General features: G+C 38.1%; 3 protein-coding genes across 9 annotated transcripts in view; all 3 read right to left on the reverse strand.

Annotated features, from left to right (window-relative positions):
* The window catches only part of LOC112605953 (caspase-1-like), a 105069-nt gene that overhangs the window by 58279 nt on the left and 25506 nt on the right, over positions 1-21284 (reverse strand). The gene's annotated exons all lie outside the window — the stretch shown is intronic.
* CASP1 (caspase 1) lies at positions 1001-20902 on the reverse strand. 6 transcript variants are annotated; one of them, XM_025355638.1, is made up of 10 exons: positions 20874-20902; positions 9714-9980; positions 8576-8638; positions 6666-6781; positions 5830-6003; positions 5163-5397; positions 4618-4761; positions 2345-2454; positions 1727-1857; positions 1001-1094 (listed from the first exon to the last, which is right to left on the reverse strand). In XM_025355638.1, exons 1-9 carry the CDS (start codon positions 20878-20880, stop codon positions 1759-1761), a joined length of 1215 nt encoding a protein of 404 aa, XP_025211423.1. In that variant the 5' UTR covers positions 20881-20902; the 3' UTR covers positions 1001-1094; positions 1727-1758. The 6 variants fall into 6 exon arrangements, with proteins under 6 accessions (XP_025211423.1, XP_025211422.1, XP_025211425.1 ...); XM_025355637.1 differs by lacking the exon at positions 20874-20902 and adding an exon at positions 10609-11090; XM_025355640.1 differs by lacking the exons at positions 8576-8638; positions 20874-20902 and adding an exon at positions 10609-10653 and having other exon boundaries at positions 9930-9980.
* Positions 16805-20953, reverse strand: CARD16 (caspase recruitment domain family member 16). Of its 2 annotated transcripts, XM_025355650.1 has the most exons (4): positions 20874-20953; positions 19966-20232; positions 19049-19111; positions 17133-17287 (listed from the first exon to the last, which is right to left on the reverse strand). In XM_025355650.1, exons 1-3 carry the CDS (start codon positions 20878-20880, stop codon positions 19092-19094), a joined length of 294 nt encoding a protein of 97 aa, XP_025211435.1. In that variant the 5' UTR covers positions 20881-20953; the 3' UTR covers positions 17133-17287; positions 19049-19091. The 2 variants fall into 2 exon arrangements, with proteins under 2 accessions (XP_025211434.1, XP_025211435.1); XM_025355649.1 differs by lacking the exons at positions 19049-19111; positions 20874-20953 and having other exon boundaries at positions 16805-17287; positions 19966-20611.

Genomic DNA, 21284 nt, shown 5'->3' on the forward strand with positions numbered 1-21284 from the left:
TCCTGGAATGCTGTTCTTGAACTGACTAAAACTGCTTTAACGGTTAATTTTTTCTTAAGGTGGTAATTCACTTCTGCTTTTTGATATTCTCTGAGCAAAGACTGATACAGATGTAGTCTCAGGTTGTAGTAGAATATGCATAATAGTACAGAAGAAATATGCCCAGAAAAACAGTTAATAAAAGGCAAAAAAGAAGAGAGAGAGAGAGAGAGACTGTAATGTGTTCAACTATGAAGGTTTTAAAAAAGTCAGAAATTAACTCTCATTTAATATGTTTAATACTAGAAAAAACTCATATTTGCAAGTAAAGGGGTAGTTCTTTGAATCATCCCTAAATCTTAACATCACTGAGTGAATGATTTCACCCCAAACTCATTTTCTCTGCACCATACCAGGACTTCATTGTGCACACCATGCATCCTAGATTTTCTTCAGGGTGTCATGAGCCATTTGCCAAGTGCTTCATTTTGGATGGCCGTCTTACCTTTTCAAGGAGTCTGTGAACTACTGAGGGTCTAGGGTTGATTTCTTTGTCTTAAATACTTTTGCAAAGCGTAGAAACATGCAAGTTCTGTTCATGGATTGGTCAGTAGTAAACTGTGGAATTTGGGAAAAGTTTCTTATCACACTACACTGTCACTGTCAAAACTAGCTGTCTTCCCCCATCTCTCCTGCTGAACTCTAAATTACTTGAAGTCAGACACTTGCTGTAACTTACATCGCATCCCCAAAGCAGAAAGCCCAGCAAATTATTTTGCTATTTTTAAAAATGGCACAAAATAAATTTTTGTTCAAGAAAGTAATTAATAACATTGCTATGTTTGTAAGTCTGATTTTCCTTTTTTTTAAATTTTTATATTTTATTTTACTTTAAGTTCTGGGAAAGAAAGGTGCCAATAGCCAGTTCTGGTCTGACAGATTAAGTCGAACACTCCAAATTCCTTAGTCGCTCTAAGTTCCAATCCCTGTTTCTTCAGTGTGGGAGAAAACTGAGGACAAATTTTCATTTTTCTAACAGATTTATTAGCTCAAAAAAAGTTTATGATTCAGCAGACATCATTCCAAAAACCTTTACAGAAGAATCTCTTCACTTCCTATGAGAAAAAGAAATTTAAAAAAAGTAAACATAGGAAAACATTTTGTTAAAGACATGCAAGTTATAAAGTTATATCACCAATGGGAACATATACAATTTTAAAAGGAAAGACCACATGCTATGTTTAAATATACCCTGCTGAGGTGAAGGAGAGAAACATCTAAAAGTGAGGGTTCATAGTCTTACAGCCACTTGTGGACCAAAGTCAGCTGAATCTCAGAAGGGGTCTAAATGAAAAACTTTGGGAGAAGAGGAACGTGCTCTGCACTGACCAGAAGAAAGGCATTACTTCAGTATTTTCTGTATATCATATTATGGCTTGATTATCCCTTATCTGAAATGCATGCTACCAGAAATATTTCAAATTTCAGATATTTTTGTATATTGGAATTCAGCAGTATACTTATTGGTTTAGCATCCCCAATCCAAAAACCTATAATTTGAAATGTTTCAATAAACATTTCCTTTGAATATCATGCAGGCGCTCACACAGTGTTGGATTTTAGAGCATTTCAAAATTCAAATTTTTGGATTAATGATTCTGAGCCTGTAGACCTAGAGTTGTTGACTAAAATGGACTGTCAGTACCCTTTCCTCAGCCTTCCCACACTCCCGACCATACACATGTACCTGCCCACAGACATTCATACAATTTCCTTATTTTAATGTCCTGGGAAGAGGTAGAAACATCTTGTCAAAGTCACTCTTTCAGTGGTGGGCATCTGCACTCTACCACCTGGCTGCTCAAATGAAAGTCGAACCTAAAAGAGTAAGGAAAGTCTGTAGCCCGTTTTTTTTGCTGAGTTTTTTTTTTCAAGAGCTTCTTGAGTTGTGCTAAAGAACTACAACAACTATAGCAAAATAAGTGGCAAAAACAAAAAGTACTTCCATCTGCAACAAGTATAGCCATATATGTATGTAAGCATTGAATGACCCTCCTCAGGGCATTTTAAATCTGCCGCTGGATCTAATAGCCATGAGAGACACAGGTAATTAGAGTCCATTCATTTGTCTCTGAAGGGCAGGAGCGGGTGAAACTAAATGATTGTTTTCTCAAGGCCGTGGGTGTCATTACAGGTTGGATCTGGCTCCCAGGTTTGTCCACTCTCTAAAGAACTCCAAAACTCTTTTGGAAAAAAAGAGTATTATTGGAAGATAAACATGTCTGGATCTGCTTTCTATGCTTCCAATTGCAATAGTCAAGCATTCAGGGAAGTAGAGTGAAAATAGCATCGTCTAGAGTCCTACCTTGCGGAAAATTTCCTCCACATCACAGGAACAAGCATATTCTTGTATATGTTCAATGAGTCTTATAATAAAAACAGAGCCCTTTGTGGGATGTCTCCAAGAAACGTTATCTGTTGATAAAGCACATTTCAAATCTCAAGACTAGCTCTTGCCTGAAGAAAGAGAAGAAACCCTAATATTTCTACTCCAGCTGAGTGATGTTTGAAATCATAAATTTAGTAGCAAATAAGGAAAAGGCAGAATGCGGTAGAGGGGAGTGATTGGGATTTGGAAACAAAATATCTAAATGTACATTTCCAAAGTGGTATTACTGACTGTGATTTAAGTTAATTATGCATTCTGATATTTAATAGACTCAGCTGTACAGGGGATGGTAATAATTCCATACACAAGTGGTATCTGAGGTCACACAAGTGTTGGAGATAACCCAGGATATGCAATACTCAGTCTACAGGTAATTATATTAAATTCTTAATTTATATACTTCATAAAAAATTAATCAAAATTAAATAACATTGACAGTAAGATATTTACACACAAAAAGTTAACTATAAAAATCATAAAACAGAACAAAAGTAGAAATCTAGAAGGAGTAGATAAGGAAATGAGTGTATTATATTGGAGAGAAAAAGTTCTTATGAAGAAGAGAAATATTAAAGAAAAGCAATATTAATTTACTACATAGTAGACACAGAAGTAATGAAGGTATAAAATTATACAAAGGAAGGCATAAGAGAAAAGCAGCAGCAATAACTCTGTGTATAATGACAGACACATTCTTTAATGACACATTTTAGCCAGTTATAATGGTCATAAAGTATATATTGATAATAAAATTCTATTTAGAAACACAGTCATCTCAGCTAAATGAAGGCTTTAACTGAGACTTGTTCTAGTAAAAGGAAGTAAGTGAAAGACACGGTGGAGACAGATGTCTCTGCAAATGTTTTGTGAAATTAAGGAAGTAGATAATTATTTTTCTTCAGGAGATCACTATGATGTGGTTGGGATTGGCACAGCAGAATGTGGAGATAGGTTTAACATGGAAGTTATAGATAACTAAATTGGAGTTTCTGACAGTCATCTGGAAGGGAGGAGTAAGGAAAGTGAAAGAAAAGAAGGACACATAAATCAGCCAGATTGATGACGAGAAGCCAGGGGCCTGCAAAGAGCTACTTAGAGAGTGGTGAATGTCATGTGGAAGGCTGGGATCAAAAGATACTAAGTAACAGTTCTGTCTAATGTTAAACTCTACTATAGGTACTCAGGCTGAAAATGTATGGTGTTTTTGGGTGCTGTCATTGTTTCTGATCATTAGGAAAAAAATTATTGAGTTCTACATCAGGGCATGTTCAACACAATACAGAACCAAACCTCTTCTGAAAGAAGATATCTCATTTTAGAAAATATTTTAGAAAACTTAACTATTTGAGCAGAGGCAGGGCCTTTGGGCTAGAGGTGACCAAGTGAATGCGAGTCCTTTCAGGAAACTGTCAAACATGGTGAATGAAAGGATTTAAATAATTTTTATCTAAATCTCGCTTAGAAAAGTAACTGAATTAAGTTATCAAATAAATACATTTTAAATAATAGCAGGTCTTTAATGTGTGCTTTATTTTGTGTCATTTCCAATATTTCAAACATATTAATTTATTAAATCCTTAGAAAAATAGTATTTATATTCACATATTAGTGAGCAATTCAAGGAAAGCCCAAGGAGGAACTAGTGGAGTTGTTTTACAAAGTACTAAATGTCTGGGTCAGTCAATAATAGCAAGATTCGTACTCCAAAGCATACATTTAGAAAAATTCAAATATATTCTGTCTTGTATGCTTCATGCTTCCAGGTAAAACCCACTTAAATTTAGAGCCCTAAAGTGCCTTGCTTGCTCTTCTACTTTTCGGAACCTTGCTACTACTCTTCTCCTATAAGTATTTGATGTCTGGGCAAATTGGACGAATGAACGATCTCAACATGGTGGAGTTTTCTACAGAGAGGCAGATTCTGATGTACTACAGCACATACTGTCTTCCATTTAATTCTCTGTTATCGCTCAAATTGCCAAAAATATTTTGAAACATAGATGACTTCTCTAACTAGTAATGCATTGAATAGATATGTAAAATTGATCTCTTGGATAAAGGGAATTGTGTGTATAACTTGGAACAAAGCTTGAGTTGGTCTTGAGTTGTTAATCATCACCTCTAGTGGGTGACTGTCACTTTTTGTATTGATAGCCCCAACAAAGATGTCCTGCGTAGAAACCTGTTACCTGGTGTGGAAGAGCAGAAAGCAATAAAATCCTTCTCTATGTGGGCTTTCTTAATAGCATCATCCTCAAACTCTTCTGTAGTTGGTAAAGATATTTTTCTAGAAACTCCTGCTGAATCTTTTAACCACACCACACCATGGTTCTCTGGAAAGACACAATTTGATTTGTTACTACCTATCAATGGCTGAGAAGATGATGGTTCCCTCCTAGCCTCTGTTCAATGATATTTATTAATGTGTTTGCTCTATCATTAATTTACATGCAAATACACACATACATTTCAGTTACAATCTTTTCAACAATATTTATCTTTTCTAACCATCAAACAAATTGTAAAAATTTCCAAACATCAAAGTCTCAAGCTTGAATATAGAACAAATATCTACTAACCAGCCATTCAATTCACAGAAGCTGCAATCTGGAATACTGACAGTACGTGTTATTTGACATTAAAAGACAAACAAAAAGAAACCAAAAATTCCTGGATGCATACAGAGTAAGATAGTATTTGAATGTCTAGTGTTCTCAAAGGCATCAGCACTCACCACCACGGCAGGCCTGGATGATGATCACCTTCGGTTTGTCCTTCAAACTTGGGCAGTTCCTGGTATTCAACATTTCAAAGATTGCATTGAGTTGTAATACATCTGGGACTTGCTCAGAGTATTTCTTCCCACAAATGCCTTCCCGAATACCATGAGACATGAACACCAGGAAGGTGCTGTCAGATGTCTTGTGCTCTGGGCGGTGTGCAAATGCCGCCAGCTCTGTAGTCATTTCCTGAAAGAGACCATATCACTGATTTTCAACTATGTAATTAACTATCATGGTACCTTGGAAAGCCAATAAATAAATACTTAAGCAGTTTCTTAAGGGATTCCATGACAAACAATGGGGTGCCAAAAAAAATTTTAGTCTTAATTTCAAGAAAGGTGAAGGAAAGTGTTATAGGAAGTCATCCAGAGAGTTATCTTGTAGAGAGGCAGTAGCATTACTGAGTCAATAAAACATTTCCCAATTCAGTTATACCAGGCTTGTGCTGAATGACTTTTATGTTACAAGGGACCATGTAGTATCCAGCACTCTCTCAAGGCAAGTTTGTATTTTACATTATTAAGAGATTACATTTCTTGGTCTTATAACCAAGCTTTCTAATATTATTTAGTTATACGAAGGGCATGACCATTGTTTCTGTTGTATAATAGAACTTACCGAAGCTGTGAGATTTTTTCTCACATGTACGTTGTACCCCAGATTTTGTAGCAGCATTGTCGTGCCTGTGATGTCAACCTCAGCTCCAGTTCTTCTAGGAAGAGTGTCAAATTCTTCATTGCAGATAATGAGAGCAAGACGTGTGCGGCCTGACTTGACCATTATTGGATAAATCTGTAGGAAATGTAATTTGAATGAACAGCCTTGTTCTCTCCAATTAAATATTTCCATTGTTGGTTTATGACAGCTTCCCCTTCCTTAGTCCTATCAAAATACCAAACCCCATGAACCATACATTGAAAAGGGGGAACAGAATTGAATGCTGCTTCAGGAGTATGCATGAACATTGCAAATGCCCAGATGGCAGCTGAGCTGCTGACTTCATTGTTCTTGATAGGTAGGATTTTGAAAGATGCACGAGCTTTGAAGCAAAAATACTGAATTCTAAAGCTGATTGTTCCAATTTCTGATTGTTTTTCTTTGAGAAAAATATTTAACAATACCATGTCTTAGCTTCTTGAACTCTAAAATGGGTTATGTTTAAGGTAAAAGATTATGTATTATCATGTGCAAAATGCTTAGAACAATGCCCACTCATAAAAAGCATTCAATAGCTGCCATCGCTGATGTGATTTACCCAGGAAGTGGATCCAATTTGGATCTCTTTCTATAAACCTTGGATTCTAGGATATAGAAATCCTTTATGTAAGAGGATCAGAAGTATGATTCTCCAGAACTGCTCAATGAAGTTGACTCTAAGAATAAGCCACTGCATTTCAGAACTGCCTCAAGTGTATCTTTCACCCCACTCTATCCTTGTGTTCTGAGCATGGCACCTCTGCCGGCTTTTCTTTCCATATCCTTTGAGCTTCTTCTTGGGAGCAAAGCTTGACATTCCCTTTTGAGCCTGAGGATGTGGGCATAGCTGGGTTGTCCTGCATTGCCAGAGAAGCTGCAAGAGACAAAGAACATCATGAACAGTGGCATCCCTGTTCGTTCTGCTTTGTGTTTCTTACAGCCTCACCTACGGATGAAGCCAACAGAAGAGGAAATGCACTCTGAGGAGGACAATCCTGAGCTACATCATTAACACAGCTGAGTGAGTTTGCTCCTAATGGAGCACATTTCAAGCCAGAGATTTCCGGGTATGCATTACAAGTATCTTCTTTCATATTTCAGGATCAGCCTTTCTACAAACATTTTAGATACTAACATAGAAAGGGAAAATTTCAACTCTGTGCCTGATAAAACACTCAGAAAACAAACAATGTGTGAGATAAAATAGTTAGAATATAAACTTTTTTCAAAATATTCAAACCCTAAGATAAAATTTAATGGGAGGTCTTAATTAAATCTACTAAAATATTTTTAAAAATATATGTTTATCTTTTTATTTATTTACTTAATATACATGGTAGTAAGCACAAGGAATATTTTTTAATGAATCTTTATCCTGTCCTTCAGGATCTCTTCCTTCTATGTATACATATGAAATGACATTAATATTGAATATATGAACTAGAATGAAGATACAATGATAAATGTTAAAATCAAAGTACACACTAGATGGATTCATAGCACTAAATATTCATTGCACAGACACATGAGGAAATGTTTTCACAGAGTTTATGTGAGAAAATCCTTGAGGCTTTTATTTCATCACAGGTTCCACACAACCCGACAATGTGATGTCCTTGTTAAAGAAATTAATGTAACCTTTGTTTTAAAATAGAAATAAGTTTTCTAGATATGTGGAGGATCTTTTAGAAACTATTAAGGCAAAAAATAATATTTAATTCTAAAAACAAATTTGAAAAACGATTATACAATCAGTTAGATAAACAAAGGCAGCATGAAATGTGTTGATGTGGAAAAGAACTAATTAGACATATTGGAGAAAATTACAGAATAATCTTTGTTGGATAAAATGTGGGATTCCTTCATAAAGAAGTGTGAAAACAATAGAAAAAACTAAATGTAAGTAGTTATAGGTTATTTTTGAGCTATTTTTTCATAGTAAAGAATACAGTATTTATTTATACATTGAATATCCCATGCTGTGAAATGTTTAAGAAAATATTCGTGATATCCTACCTTAATAAATTCAGTAGAGTAATATCTGAACTTGATAAATAATTTGCATTCCTAACCTCTAAATTGCTTTCAAATGTAAGTTTCTTTTTTTTTTTTAAGAGTGCACTAAGGGAATAGCAGTTTTTTAACAAAATAATAGAAGTAGAAATAGAGAGACGGTTCCAAATTTGAGAAAAGCCTGTATAAAACTTGGCCATGGCTTGAGTATTAGAGGTGCATGAGAAGAAAGCGTCCCATATGAGTTTCAAGTTCCTGCTTTGAACAACTGGTGATGGTGGCACCAATAATCAAGTTACACAAAACCGGAAGAGAAGCAGGGTGTGGAAGTACGGCATGTGTTTAGCTCTGGGAAAGTTTAGAATAAGGTGTCTCTGGGAGATGGGAGTGAATATTTCAGTAGGCTTAAATAATGAAGTTTGGTACTTATTTGGGTAATCAGGATTTGAGACACAGATTCAGAATTTTTAATATAAACAAGGATAGTGAAGCATTGGGAACAGTTTCTACAAAAGCAGAGTAGATTACAAAAAGAAAATTGTATGACCTATCTATGAGAATTCCTAATAGCCCATTTACCCATGGTTCATCCTACAAAATTAATGTCAAGGAAGATGGGGGTCAAAGAATGCTCTTCCTTTAAAAACAGCATTACCTGGAAAGGAAGAAAGTACACCTTGAGAGTCTTGCATATTAAGGGAATTTCCAGATGTTTGATCTATGAAAAGATAAAGGATATTGAATTAGTCACTTATCGTCTCTGGAAAACTATACCCCAATCTGTAAAACACTCCCCACTAAAAATTTCTCCCATAACACTGACTGACTGACATTAAATATGGTTCAAGATGTTCTTTAATTTAGAGAGTGGTGGGAGGTAAAAAATGAAAGAGGCATTGATAGAAAAACACGTGTTTATTACATATAGATGAAAACAGAAACATCTGCAATGTCTACTTAGACAGGCATAACCTTTCCCTAACCCTTAGAACAAAAGGCTTTTGCTTTCAAAGAACATCTACCTCTGAAGGTGGCTTTAGGAAGTGCCACAAAGACCAGTGACTGGGAATTCACCAGAACTCTCATCCTCACCACGTGGTAGGTCCAAGTGGTCATGAGATTTGGCCAGATCAGTTCCTGAGCCCTGTATTGGGCTTGAGGAGGGTTGCAAGTGGAGAATTTCCAGGCCTCACAGCATGATCCACCCCCTGGTAACAGGCAAATGGGTGATCTTACTCAAAGAAAATACAAGCAGGCAACTGGAGGAATGAGGCCACTAGAAATCTTTACTTTTCTATACGTTCAATGGGTTCTCTGAGTGTATCGCCATCACTAAAATATATTTTATTCTTTTGGGAGGGTAAAATTTTAGAGAAAAGTTATAAAAAGTATTTGATTATAAACCTTAAAGCTTCATGTGGCTTTACAACTACATCAGTGCCTACGGACCCCTTGCACTCAATAAAAGTAAGTCCACAAGTAAATATTTTGCCTTGCCAGGAACACTGGAACCCATAGCATGAAGCTTTTCAGATGGTTCTCATGAGCTTCAGCAAAGGAACTACCACATACTCAGAACAGGAAATGAATAATCAGAAGAGGGCCACTGAGGATGAAGGAAAAGAATCAAAGGAGAGTCAAAGCACACGCAATAGGGACCCTGCTACAGAAATATGGCCCTGAAGCCAGAGATAAGAAAGTTTTCTTCAAATTAACAGGACTAGTAAAGAAATTAAATGTTAGGCATGAAGACAGGCCCTAGGTGAACTTGAGTGTGAGTCACTGACCCTTACCTGCTGAAAGTCCCAGCGTCCCTGCCAGGTACCTGTCTTCTTCACAAATGTATGTGATGCAAATTTGGGATGCCTGTGCCCCTTTGCGAATAACAGAGTCAATCACAGCTCGGGCCTTATCCATAACTGTAGGATTTTCACGTTTTACTTTCTCCATCTCTTCCTGGTTCAGCACCCTTGTCTGTAATAATTCATCCAGTAAGCCATTTATTGTACCTTCACCCGTGGAATGGATAAACAGCTTTCTCTTCTCCTTCAGGACCTTGTCTGTTTGGAGCACAAAGATTTCTCACATCATAAAGACAGCCTCATGTTCCTCTCATGTAATCAACAGAAAGTGACCTCATTTAGATTTCATCAGTGAAATGTCCCCCTCCTCACAGTTGGGTAATCCATCTTCTTACTATATCGCTGCCCTACTTGTTTCCCTCAATAGTCTCCATACGTGTGCATGGAGTGGCCTGAAGACTGAGTTTACCATTTTCACATTAGTCCCTGGAAAGTGAAGATCATCCTCTTATGTCCTTTGTTTATTTAACTCTGAATAATAAAGTAATGAAGCAGAAATAGCCCATTTCATTTAGGAACCACTGCTGCTAGTGCTCCTCCTGTGCCAATTCTGTACCCTCTGTCAGACTTTCGACATGTAAGAGTTTAATTAAGATTGCAAAATGACAGCAGGCTGCCCCTAAAGCCTCAGTACCTTTCTGGGCTTGCCTTTCCTTTCTAAAGGCTGCAAGAATCTTCTAGTTCCTTCTCTCCTCCCTCTCCCCTCTTTTCCTCACTTCTGCTCAGGTAAACTTCCACAGATACGAATTATGGTTTCCAGAAGAACCAGCTCTTTCCACAACTCTTTCTTCCCAGCAACCTGTTGTTGGAAAAGTAAAAGACTCACCAGCCATGGCTTTTCTCCTCTCCTTTCTTGTGTGGCTGAAACTGAAAGTATGCTTCGTCTTCCTTTTTGGCAGGGCCTGTACATGTATTGGGAAACACTTACTGCACATGCATATGCATGTCTTTATTTTTCTTTCCATTAAAGAATCAGAACTGTAGCCTACATTAGGTAGTGTATCCATGGGAAATTTTCTTCACCAGCCCTTGGATAGATCAGGGTAGGAGGGGAATGGGGCTTGGAGAATAAGACAGGATTGAAAAAGTATATGTACAATTAAATTCACACAATGAAGAGTTTCTCAATCATTAGAAAGCTTGACAGAGAAAAGTAACACAACCTTTGGAGTATGTGAACCACTGTTCCCCTGACCCCACCTCACAGCTCTTGGGAAAGTTGTGGGTAGTGTATGTCCCTGTGAAACATTTTTGCTTTAAGGGAAATGGAAACATTTTTCACCAGAATTAAAGCTTTTCTTATTTAAGGTTCTTTTCACATTGCTTTTTCTTTTCTTTTCTTTTCTTTTCTTTTCTTTTCTTTTTTTTTTTTTTTTTTTTTTTTCTGATAAAGGGTATCATTCTGTCGTGCAGGCCGGAATGTAGTTTCTCAACCTTGGCTCACTGTAGCTTCCACTTCCCAGACTCAGATGATTCTTCCAACTCAGCCTTCCGAGTAGCTGCAATTACTGGCACATGCCACCATGGCCAGCTAATATTTGTATCTCTTGTAGAGACAGGGTCTCCCTGTGTTTCCTAAGCTTGTCTTCAGCTCCTGGGCTCAAGTACTGTGCCCACCTTGGTCTCCCAAAGAGCTAGGATTACAGGCATGAGGCATCCACCCATCCTGGAGGGTTTATTTTTGAGGGAAATTGCATCATAGAGGCCCAGGGCATAGGCTCTGGACTCAGAATGTTGAACTTAGCATTTTAAACTTCCCTTCCTTGGCAAGATATTGAACTTCCCTATGCATTTGTTCCTCTGTCTGTGAAATAATTTTACTAATAGTATGTACCTACACAGTTTTGAGCATTAAGTGAGAGAAAATGTGGAAAATGCATGGAACATAGCCTGGCAAATGGTAAGCAAATAATGAGTGATATTACTATAATTAATACAAATGTTTAAGGTTAGAAAAATAATCAAGGATGATTATGTGCAGATTATCTAGCTAAGTTTACATTTTGTTAGAATCCTCAAGCAGTGCGTCTAGTCATTCGTTTAGCAAACATATATGGATGACATTGCTCTAAGTGCCAGAGGTTCAGTCAAAACATATCATGGTCCTTTCCCCTTTGGTCTCACATTCAAGAGGGGAAGACAAACATGAAGGCTGGTGATATGGTTTGTCTCTGTTTCCCTACCCAAATCTCACCTTGAATTGTAATCATCCTCATGTGTTATGGGAGGTATCTGGTGGGATGTAATTGAATCATAGGTGCTATTTTTTTCCACGCTGTTCTCCTGATAATTAATGTCTCATGAGTTCTGATGGTTTTATAAAAGGGAATTCCCCTGCTCATACCCTCTTGCCTGCAACCATGTAAGACATGTCCTTGCTCCTCTTTTGCCTTTTGTCATGATTCTGAGGCCTCCCCAGCCATGTGGAACTGTGAGTCTATTAAACCTCTTTTTTGTTCTATATAATTACCTAGCCTTGAATATGTCTTTATTAGTAGTGTGAGAAATGACTGATGCAGTAAATTTATACCGAGTAATGGAGTGCTGCTGTAAAGATCTCCAAAAATGTGGAAGCAACGGTGGAACTGAGTAAAATGCAGAGGTTGGAACAGTTTTTAGGGCTCAGAAAAAGATATGAAAGTGTAAGAAAGTCTGGAACTTTCTGGAGACTTGTTGAATGGCTTTGACCAAATGCTGCTCATCTCGGATGAAGATAGGAACTTGTTGGGAACTGGAATAAAAGTGACTCTTGCTGTGTTTTAGTGAAGAGATGGTGGCATCTTGCCCCTGCCCTAGAGATCTGTGGAACTTTGAACTTGAGAGAGATGATTCAAGGCATCTGGCGAAGAAATTTCTAAGCAGCAAAGCATTCAAGAAGTGACTTGGGTGCTGTTAAAAGCATTCAGTTTTATGTATTTGCAAAGATATGGTTTGGAATTGGAACTTATGTTTAAAAGGGAAGCAAAGCATAAAAGTTTGAAACATTTGCAGCCAGATGATGTGATAGGAAAGCAAAACCCATTTTCCCAAGAGAAATTCAAGCCAGCTGCAGAAATTTGCAGAAGTAATGAGGAGTCAAATGTTAATCTCCAAGACATTAATCTCCAAGACAATGGAGAACATGTCTCCAGAGTATGTCAGAGAACTTCCAGGTAGCCCGTGCTATCACAGGACTGGAGACCTAAGAGGAAAAAAATATTTTCATGAGGCAAGCCCAGGGCCCTTCTGCTGTATGCAACCTAAAGACTTAGTGCCCTTCTTCCTGGGCCACTGCAGCCATGGCTAAAAGGGGTCAAGAAATAGCTTGGTCTGTGACTTCAAAGGGTGCAAGCCCCAAGCCTTGGAGCTTCCACGTGGTGTGGAGCCTGTGGGGGCACAGAAGTGAAGAATTGAAGTTTGGGAACCTCTGCCTAGATTTCAGAGGATGTATGGAAATGCCTGAATGTCCAGGCCGAAGTTTGCTGCAGGGGTGGGACCCTCATGAAGAACTTCAAGTAGGGCAATGCAGAAGGGAAATGTGGGGTGTGAGCTCCCACACAGAGTCCTCACTGGGGCACTGCCTAGTGGAGCTGTGAGAAAAGGGCCACCATTCTCCAGATCCCGAAATGGTAGATCCACCAACGGTTTGCACCATACACCTGGAATAGTCACAGGCACTCAATGCCAGCCCATAAAAGCAGCTAGGAGGGATGCTGTACACTGCAAAGCCACAATGGTGGAGCTGCTCAAGGCCGTGGGACCCCAACTCTTACATCAGCATGACCAGGATATGAGACACGGAGTTAAAGATCATTTTGAAGCTTTAAGGTTTGGCTGCCCTACTGGATATTGGACTTGCATGGGGACTGGAGCCCCTTCCTTTGACCAATTTCTCCCATTTGGAATGTGTGTATTTACTCAACACCTGTATCCCCATTGTATCTAGGAAGTAACTAACTTGTTTTTGATTTTACAGGCTCATAGGTGGAAGGGACTTGCCTTGTCTTAGAAGAGACTCTGGACTTGAACTTCTGGGTTAATGCTGGAATGAGTGAAGACTTTGAGGAACAGTTGGAAGGCAGGATTGGTTTTGAAATGTGAGCACATGAGATTTAGGAGAGGCCAGGGGCAGAATGACAGAGTTTGGCTCTGTGTCCCCACCAAAACCTCACCTTAAATTGTAATAATCCCCAGGTGTCATGGGAGGCACCTGGTGGGAGGTAATTGAATCACAGAGGCGGGTTTTTCCCATGTTGTTCTCATAATAGTGAAAAAGTCTCATGAGATCTGATGGCTTTATAAAGGGGAGTTCCCCTGCACATGCCTTTTTGTCTGCTGCCATGGAAGATGTGTCCTTGCTCCTCCTTTGCCTTCCACCATGATTGTGAGGCCTCCCAAGACATGTGGAACTATGAGTCCATTAAACCTCTTTTTTTCTTTATAAAGTACCCAGTCTTGGGTATGTCTTTATTAGCAGCATGAGAACAGACTAATACACCTGGTATGTAATATGTAACTGGAATATTCAGAATGTTCAAATGTAGCAAGTGATGAGAACAATAAAAATTCACTGGCAAAGTAGGAGACAAAATATTGCAGGACTCATGAACTATAGACAGAGGAGCCAGGGAAGGCCAGAACACATCTCTGTCTTTGTAATCACATCTTCAATTGCTTATCCCAGAAACAAACTCAATATGGCCAATTTATTTTATAAATCTATTTTATGAAAAGTGGGCTAATAGCAAAATGCACACAGTATGTTATGTTTATCAAATTCTTTACCAAAATTCTCTTGAGTTGTTACCTTAATATTTTTGGAGATTAAAGACCCAGAGTTAGAAAAACATCCACCTTTTGACATGTGGGCTACCAGTTTTATTTCCTGTGCTCTAGGTGAAGAGTTAAATGTGTTTGGGTTTGACTAGAACTCACTGTGTAGGAGGACATCATTTTGTATTTTTATTTTTATTTTTTATTTTTTGATGGAGTCTCGTACTGTCACTCCACTGGAGTGCAGTGGTGCCATCTCCGCCTCCCAGGTTCATGTGATTCTCCTGCCTCAGCCTCCCTAGTAGCTAGGATTACAGGCACACACCACCACACCTGTCTAATTTTTTGTATTTTTACTAGAGACGGGGTTTCACTATGTTCACCAGACTGGTCTCGAACTCCTGACGAAGTAATCTGCCCACCTCAGCCTCCCAAAGTGCTGGGATTATAGGTGTGACCCACTATGCCCAACCTCTCATGGTGTTTTATCTTTACTTTGCTAATGACTTAATCAGATGGCAGCACAAACTTGTGCTCCTTGCCACTGGGAGGATTTGTAGCATGGAAGAAAGCAGAAATTGCCTGTGTATTACTTATCTTCCAATCATTTACTTTTAAATGATTCATTTTTTTTCTCTATTAACTAAAGTATTTCACATGAGGGTTTCTCCCCCAGCCAGAGCCATGAACTACTGAGTTGAAGCATGTCAAAGTGACATCCCGGAAACAGAAGCCATGACTAGACCATGTATCTGGGAATGTAGAGCCATGAGCCTTGAGTCTCGTGTCTTGGAAAGGTAAACATTGAGCCACTGGATCCCAAGGCCCCACTGTTTCCTCAAAAATGAAGATGTCAAAAACTGGAAACAAATCAATATCCAATTCAGGAGCATAAAATAACAATTTGTGCTACGCACATGCACTGAAATGTTACTCAGTCATAAAAGGGAAAAATTACTAATATATGCAATAACATGGATGAAAAAATGTTTCAATTATGAGCGAAAGAAGCCATAGAGGAAGGAACACATACCCTGTGATTCCAATTATGTAAAGTTCTAGATTAGGAAAAACTAACGTATAGTGATAGAAATTCAGTCACTACTTACCTGAGGAGGAAGTGGAAGGAGATTGAGAACAATTGGCATGACAAAACTTTCTGGGGTGACAAAATCGGTTTGCTTGTTCATTGGGATATTATTATACTAGAATATTCATGTGTCTTTAACAAAGAAATTGTATTCTTAAAGGGGGTACATTTTCTTTGACGTAAATTATGCAAAAATAACATTAAAATTTTGAAGCAAAAATGGTCAGTGGTTGTAATAATAGATTTTTTTTTCTTGATTTCTGGCTGGACACACTCCATAAATCTGTAAAAATTTTGGCAAGAGGAAGTGGTTTTTATAGTGTCTGAGTTGTAATTACCAACCACCCAAGTTGGATGGAGAATTGTATACAGAGTGGATATAATTTAGAGGAACCGAATTGTTGACTTAAATATGTACTTGAAAATATAATTACAAAGGTAAAATCATCTCAAAATAAATGAATGTAGAAATTTTATTATAAGTAGTATTTTAAATGTCCATAATGTTATAAAATCTTGTCAGTGTGAAGTCTGTGCAACAGTATCATTTTAAATGACAGAGTAGGTACTATACAAATCTCTGACATAGAAGACAGAAGATTCCTGTGCTTGGGTTTTGGCCATTCCATTTCCAAACCTTAGAAGTTCATGGACCCTTTCAGTTTATCCAACTCTTCTTAGTTATGTTTTTGGACTATCAGCACATTTTGTGTAATATAACTTACAGTACTCATCAACTATTACATGTTATTCTATTTTTTCTTTGTCTAAAAGCCTCTCTCTTTCTGCCCAGCTTTTCAGTGTGGACTTTGGCATCTAATAGCCCTAGGGTCAACTTCTATTTATGAGGTGTGGATCTTAGACAAGTTATTTAACATCTCCCATCCTCTGTGTTCTCGTATATAGGAGGGGCCTCATAATCATTCTTACCTTCTAAGATGCAATGCCAGGTGTAGAGAGCATGCCATTATACCGCTCATGTATAGTAGTCATAAGCTATAGCCCAGAAGCAAGGTGACGTTAAAATGCACTTTTCGGTAAAGTGCTTCTAAATTTTTTTATGCTTCATTTTAATATGTTAAATAAACAGTAATTTCATTTTATGAATAGGAACAAAGAGAAAAAACTGACTCCAATTCTTGGTAAGCACAAGTTGGAGAATTGGGTGAGAAGCCAGAGTCCACTTCAATACTTGTTCAATGTGATGTGCTTCTTTCCAACTGGGCACTACACTGGAAAATCTGGATTATACAAGCAGACAGAATGGCTTGTTTGTGTCATTGGGAAATAAATGACATTTGTGTCAGTGGGAAATAAATTCCAAGGGACAGACTGGGTGAAGACTACGATAATTTATGAGTTCCAGTTTGCAACTCTTTACATAAACCTGGGATTCTAGGATATAGAAATCCTTTATGCAAGGGGAGCAGAAGTATGATTCTCCAGAACTGCTCAATAAAATTGCTTCAAAGAAAAAGCCACTGAATTTCAGAACTGCCTGAAGTATATCTTTCACTCGACTTTATTATTGTATTCTGAACATGGCACCTCTGTGACTTTTGTTTCCATATCCTTTGAGGTTCTTCTGGAAAGCAAAGCTTGATGCTGCCTTCTGGGCTTGAGGATGTGGACATAGCTGGGTTGTCCTGCACTGCCTGAGGAGCTGCAAGAGACAAGGAACACCATGAACAGTGGCATCCCTCTTTGTTCTTATAGTTTCACCTCTGGATGAAGCTACAAAAGAGGAAATACATTCCTAGAGGACAATCCTAATCTAATCATTAACACAGTTGAGTGTGTTTGCTGCTAATGGAGCACATTTCAAGCCAGAGATTTCTAGGTATGCATTACAGGGTGTATCTACTTTCATATTGGAGGATAAATATTTCTACAAGCATTTTAGATAAAAACATAGAAGGCTTTTCAAGGCCATGCATGATAAAGCACTCAAGAAACAGTCAATCCGTAATATAAAACTGTTAAAATATGATTTATTTTCAAAACATTCAAACCCTAGGATAAAATTTAATGGCAACAAGTCTTAATTAGCATTAATTAATTTTTAAAAGATGTGTTTATCCTTTTATTTATTTACCTAATAGACATAGTGGTAAACACAGGGAATATTTTTTTAATGATCCTTTTTCCCGTCCTTCAGCATCTCCTCCTACAATGTATACATATGGGAGGACAAGAATATTGAATACATAAACTAGAACAAATATAAAATAGAATGATGAATGCTAAAATCATGGTGTGCTCTAGATGGATTCATAGCACTAAACATTGCTTGCACAAATCTACGAGGAAATGTTTTCACAGAGTTTATGTGAGAAAATCTTTGAGGCTTTTACTTCATCACAAGATCAACACAATCTGACAATGTGTGATGCACTTGTTAAAGAAATTAATGTCATCTTCATTTCAAGATAGAACTGAGTGTTCTAGATATCCAGAGGATCTTTTAGAAACTATTAAGGCAAAATAATAATATTTAATTTTGCAAACAAATTTGAAAAACTGCTATACAATCGGACAAACAAAGGCAGCATGAAGTGTGTGGACATGGAGAAGAACTAATTAGAATGATTATGTTGGAGAAAACTATAAAATAATAATTTAGTAGAAGAAATGTTTGGTTTCTTTGTAAAGATTTGTGAAAGCAATAGAAAAAAACTGAAGAAAAGCATTTGAGTTATTTTTGAGAATACAGTATTTGGTTATTTAGTGAGTATCCCATGCTGTGAAACATTTAGGAAAACATTCATCAGGTAATCATCCTTAATAAATTCAGTAGAGTAGTATCTGAACTTGACAAAAATGTGCATTTCTAGCCTCTAAATTGGTTTCAAATGTAAGTTTCTTTTATTTTAAGGGGGGCATGTAAGATATAAGAGTTCTTTAATAAAATAATAGAAGTAAGAATGGAGAGAAATTTTCAAATTTGAGAGAAGAATGCATAAAACTTGGCCATGGCTTGAATATTGGAGGTGCACGAGAGGAAAGGGGCCAAGATGAGTTTCAGGTTTGGTTTGAACAACTGGTGATGGTGGCATCAAAAACCAAGTTACACAAAACTGGAAGAGAAGCAGGGTGGGGAAGAATGGCATGTTCAGCTCTGAAATTGTTTAGATAAAGGTGTCTTTGGGAGATGTTGGGGAATATTTCAGTAGGCTTAAATAATGTAGTTTGGTACTTATTTGGGTAATCAGAATTTGAGATACAAATTCAGAATTTGTTAGTGTAAATATGAGTAGTAAAGCTTTGGAAACAGCTTCTGCAAAAACAGAATGGATCAAAAAAGAAAATTATATGATAAATCTGTGGGAATTCTCCATAGCCCCTTCAAGCACGGCTCATTCTACTGAATTAATGTTAAGGAAGATGGGGTTCAAGAACGCTCTTCATTTAAAAACAACATTACCTGGGAAGAAAGAAAGTACTCCTTGGGAGTCTTGTGTACTAAGCTAATTTCCAGGTATCGGACCTATAAAAAAATGAAGAACATTGAAACAGCCACTTATCATCTCTGGAAAACTTTACAGCAATGCGTAAGCCACTCCTCACTACAAATTCCTCCCACAACCCTGACTAAATGACAGTAAATGATGTTCAGGGGCACCAAAGCTCCGATCCTCACCATGTTGTAGGTCCAAGGGATTATAAGAATGGACAAGCTCATTTCCTGAGCACTGTATCAGGCCTCAGGAGGGCTGCAGGTGGTGGAAGTCCAGGCCTCCCAGTATGATCTGCAGCCTGGTAACAGGCAAGTGGGTGATCTCACTCAAAAGAAAATGCAAGGGGGCAATGGGAGGAAAGGGTCCGGTTGAAATCTTCACTTTTCTGTAATCATTGAATGTATTCCCTGAATGTATCATCATCACTTAAATATACTTTATTCTTCTCAGAGGACAAAATTTTGAAAAGAATTTATAAAAAGTACTTGCATACAGACCCTAAAGCTCATGTCAAACAACTACATAAGTGCCTAGGGACACGCTGGACACAAAATAATAAATCAATCAATAAATATTGTGCCTTGCCAGGAACACTGGAACATATAGTATGAAGCTTTTTAGGTAGTTCTCATGACCTTTAGGAAATTAGCTACCACGTACTTAGAACAGAAAATGAACTTTAATCAGAAGAGGGCCACTGAGGCTGAAGGAAAAGAATCAAAGGAGAGTCAAGGGACATGCAATAGGGCCCCTGCTACAGAAATATGACTGAAAGGCAGAGACAAGAAGATATCCTGCAGGTTAATATGACTAGTAAAGAAATCAAATGTTAGGCATGAAGATAGGCCGTAGGTGAACTTGAGTGTGAGTCACTGACCCTTACCTGCTGAAAGTCCCAGCGTCCCTGCCAGGTACCCGTCTTCTTCACAAATGTATGTAATGAAAATTTGGGATGCCTGTGCCCCTTTGCGAATAACAGAGTCAATCACAGCTCGGGTCTTATCCATAACTGTAGGATTTTCACGTTTTATTTTCTCCATCTCTTCCTGGTTCAGCACCCTTGTCTGTAATAATTCATCCAGTAAACCATTTATTGTACCTTCACCCATAGAATGGATAAACAGCTTTCTCTTCTCCTTCAGGACCTTGTCTGTTTGGAGCACAAAGATTTCTCACTTCATGAAAACAGCCTCATATTCCTCTCACGTAATCAACAGAAAGTGACCTCATTTAGATTTCATCAGTGAAATGTCCCCCTCCTCACAGTTGGGTAATCCATCTTCTTACTGTATCGCTGTCCTACTTGTTTCCCTCAGTAGTCTCCCTACATGTGCATGGAGTGGCCTGAAGACTGAGTTTACCATTTCCACATTAGTCCCTGGAAAGTGAAGATCATCCTCTTATGTCCCTTGTTTATTTAACTCTGAATAATAAAGTAATGAAGCAGAAATAGCCCATTTCATTTAGGAACCACTGCTGCTAGTACTCCTCCTGTGCCAATTCTGTACCCTCTGTCAGACTTTCAACATGTAAGTAAGAGTTTAATTTAGATTGCAAAATGACAGCAGGCTGCCCCTAAAGCCTCAGTTCCTTTCTGGGCTTGCCTTTCCTTTCTAAAGGCTGCAAGAATCTTCTAGTTCCTTCTCTCCTCCCTCTCCTCCCTCTCCCATCTTTTCCTCACTTCTGCTCACCTAAACTTCCACAGATACTAATTATGGCTTCCAGAAGAGCCAGCACCTTCCAAAACTCTTTCTTCCCAGCGACCTGTTCTTGGAACAGTAAAAGACTCACCGGCCATGGCTCTTCTCTCCTGCCCTTCTTGTGTGGGCTGAAACTGAAAGTATGCTTCGCCTTCCTTTTTGGCAGGGTGTGTGCACATACTGGAAAACACCCACTGCACATGCATATGCATATCTTTATTTTTCTTCCCAGAGAAAGAATCAGAATTGTAGCCTGCATCAGAGAGTGTATCAATGGGAATTTTTTTTCACCAGCCCGTGGATAGATCAGGGTAGGAGGAGAATGGGGCTTAGAGATTAAGACAGGATTGAGAAAGTATGTGTACAGTTAAATTCACACAGTGAAGAGTTTCCCGTTCATTCGAAAACTTGACGGAAAAAAATTAACACAACCTTTGCAGAATGTGAACCACTGTTCCCTTGACCGCATCTCACAGCTTTGGGGAAAGCTTGTGGAAAATAT

This window comes from Theropithecus gelada, chromosome 14 (assembly GCF_003255815.1).
Source record: "Theropithecus gelada isolate Dixy chromosome 14, Tgel_1.0, whole genome shotgun sequence".
In the NCBI taxonomy this organism is placed as follows: Eukaryota; Metazoa; Chordata; class Mammalia; order Primates; family Cercopithecidae; genus Theropithecus; species Theropithecus gelada.

What these genes read in the sequence shown, in the direction of transcription:
- CASP1 (XM_025355637.1), bottom strand. Translation starts at nt 10,789, where the DNA reads ATGGATACACTACCTAATGTAGGCTACAGTTCTGATTCTTTAATGGAA. An exon ending in GAGGAGAAAAGCCATGGCTG is followed by an intron (nt 9,981 to 10,608) that starts GTGAGTCTTTTA and finishes TGCTCCAAACAG; the next exon opens with ACAAGGTCCTGAAGGAGAAG. An exon ending in GGAAAGAAAAGCCGGCAGAG is followed by an intron (nt 6,004 to 6,665) that starts GTGCCATGCTCA and finishes CATTTCCTACAG; the next exon opens with ATTTATCCAATAATGGTCAA.
- CARD16 (XM_025355649.1), bottom strand. Translation starts at nt 20,191, where the DNA reads ATGGGTGAAGGTACAATAAATGGTTTACTGGATGAATTATTACAGACA. An exon ending in GACGCTGGGACTTTCAGCAG is followed by an intron (nt 17,288 to 19,965) that starts GTAAGGGTCAGT and finishes TGTCTCTTGCAG; the next exon opens with CTCCTCAGGCAGTGCAGGAC.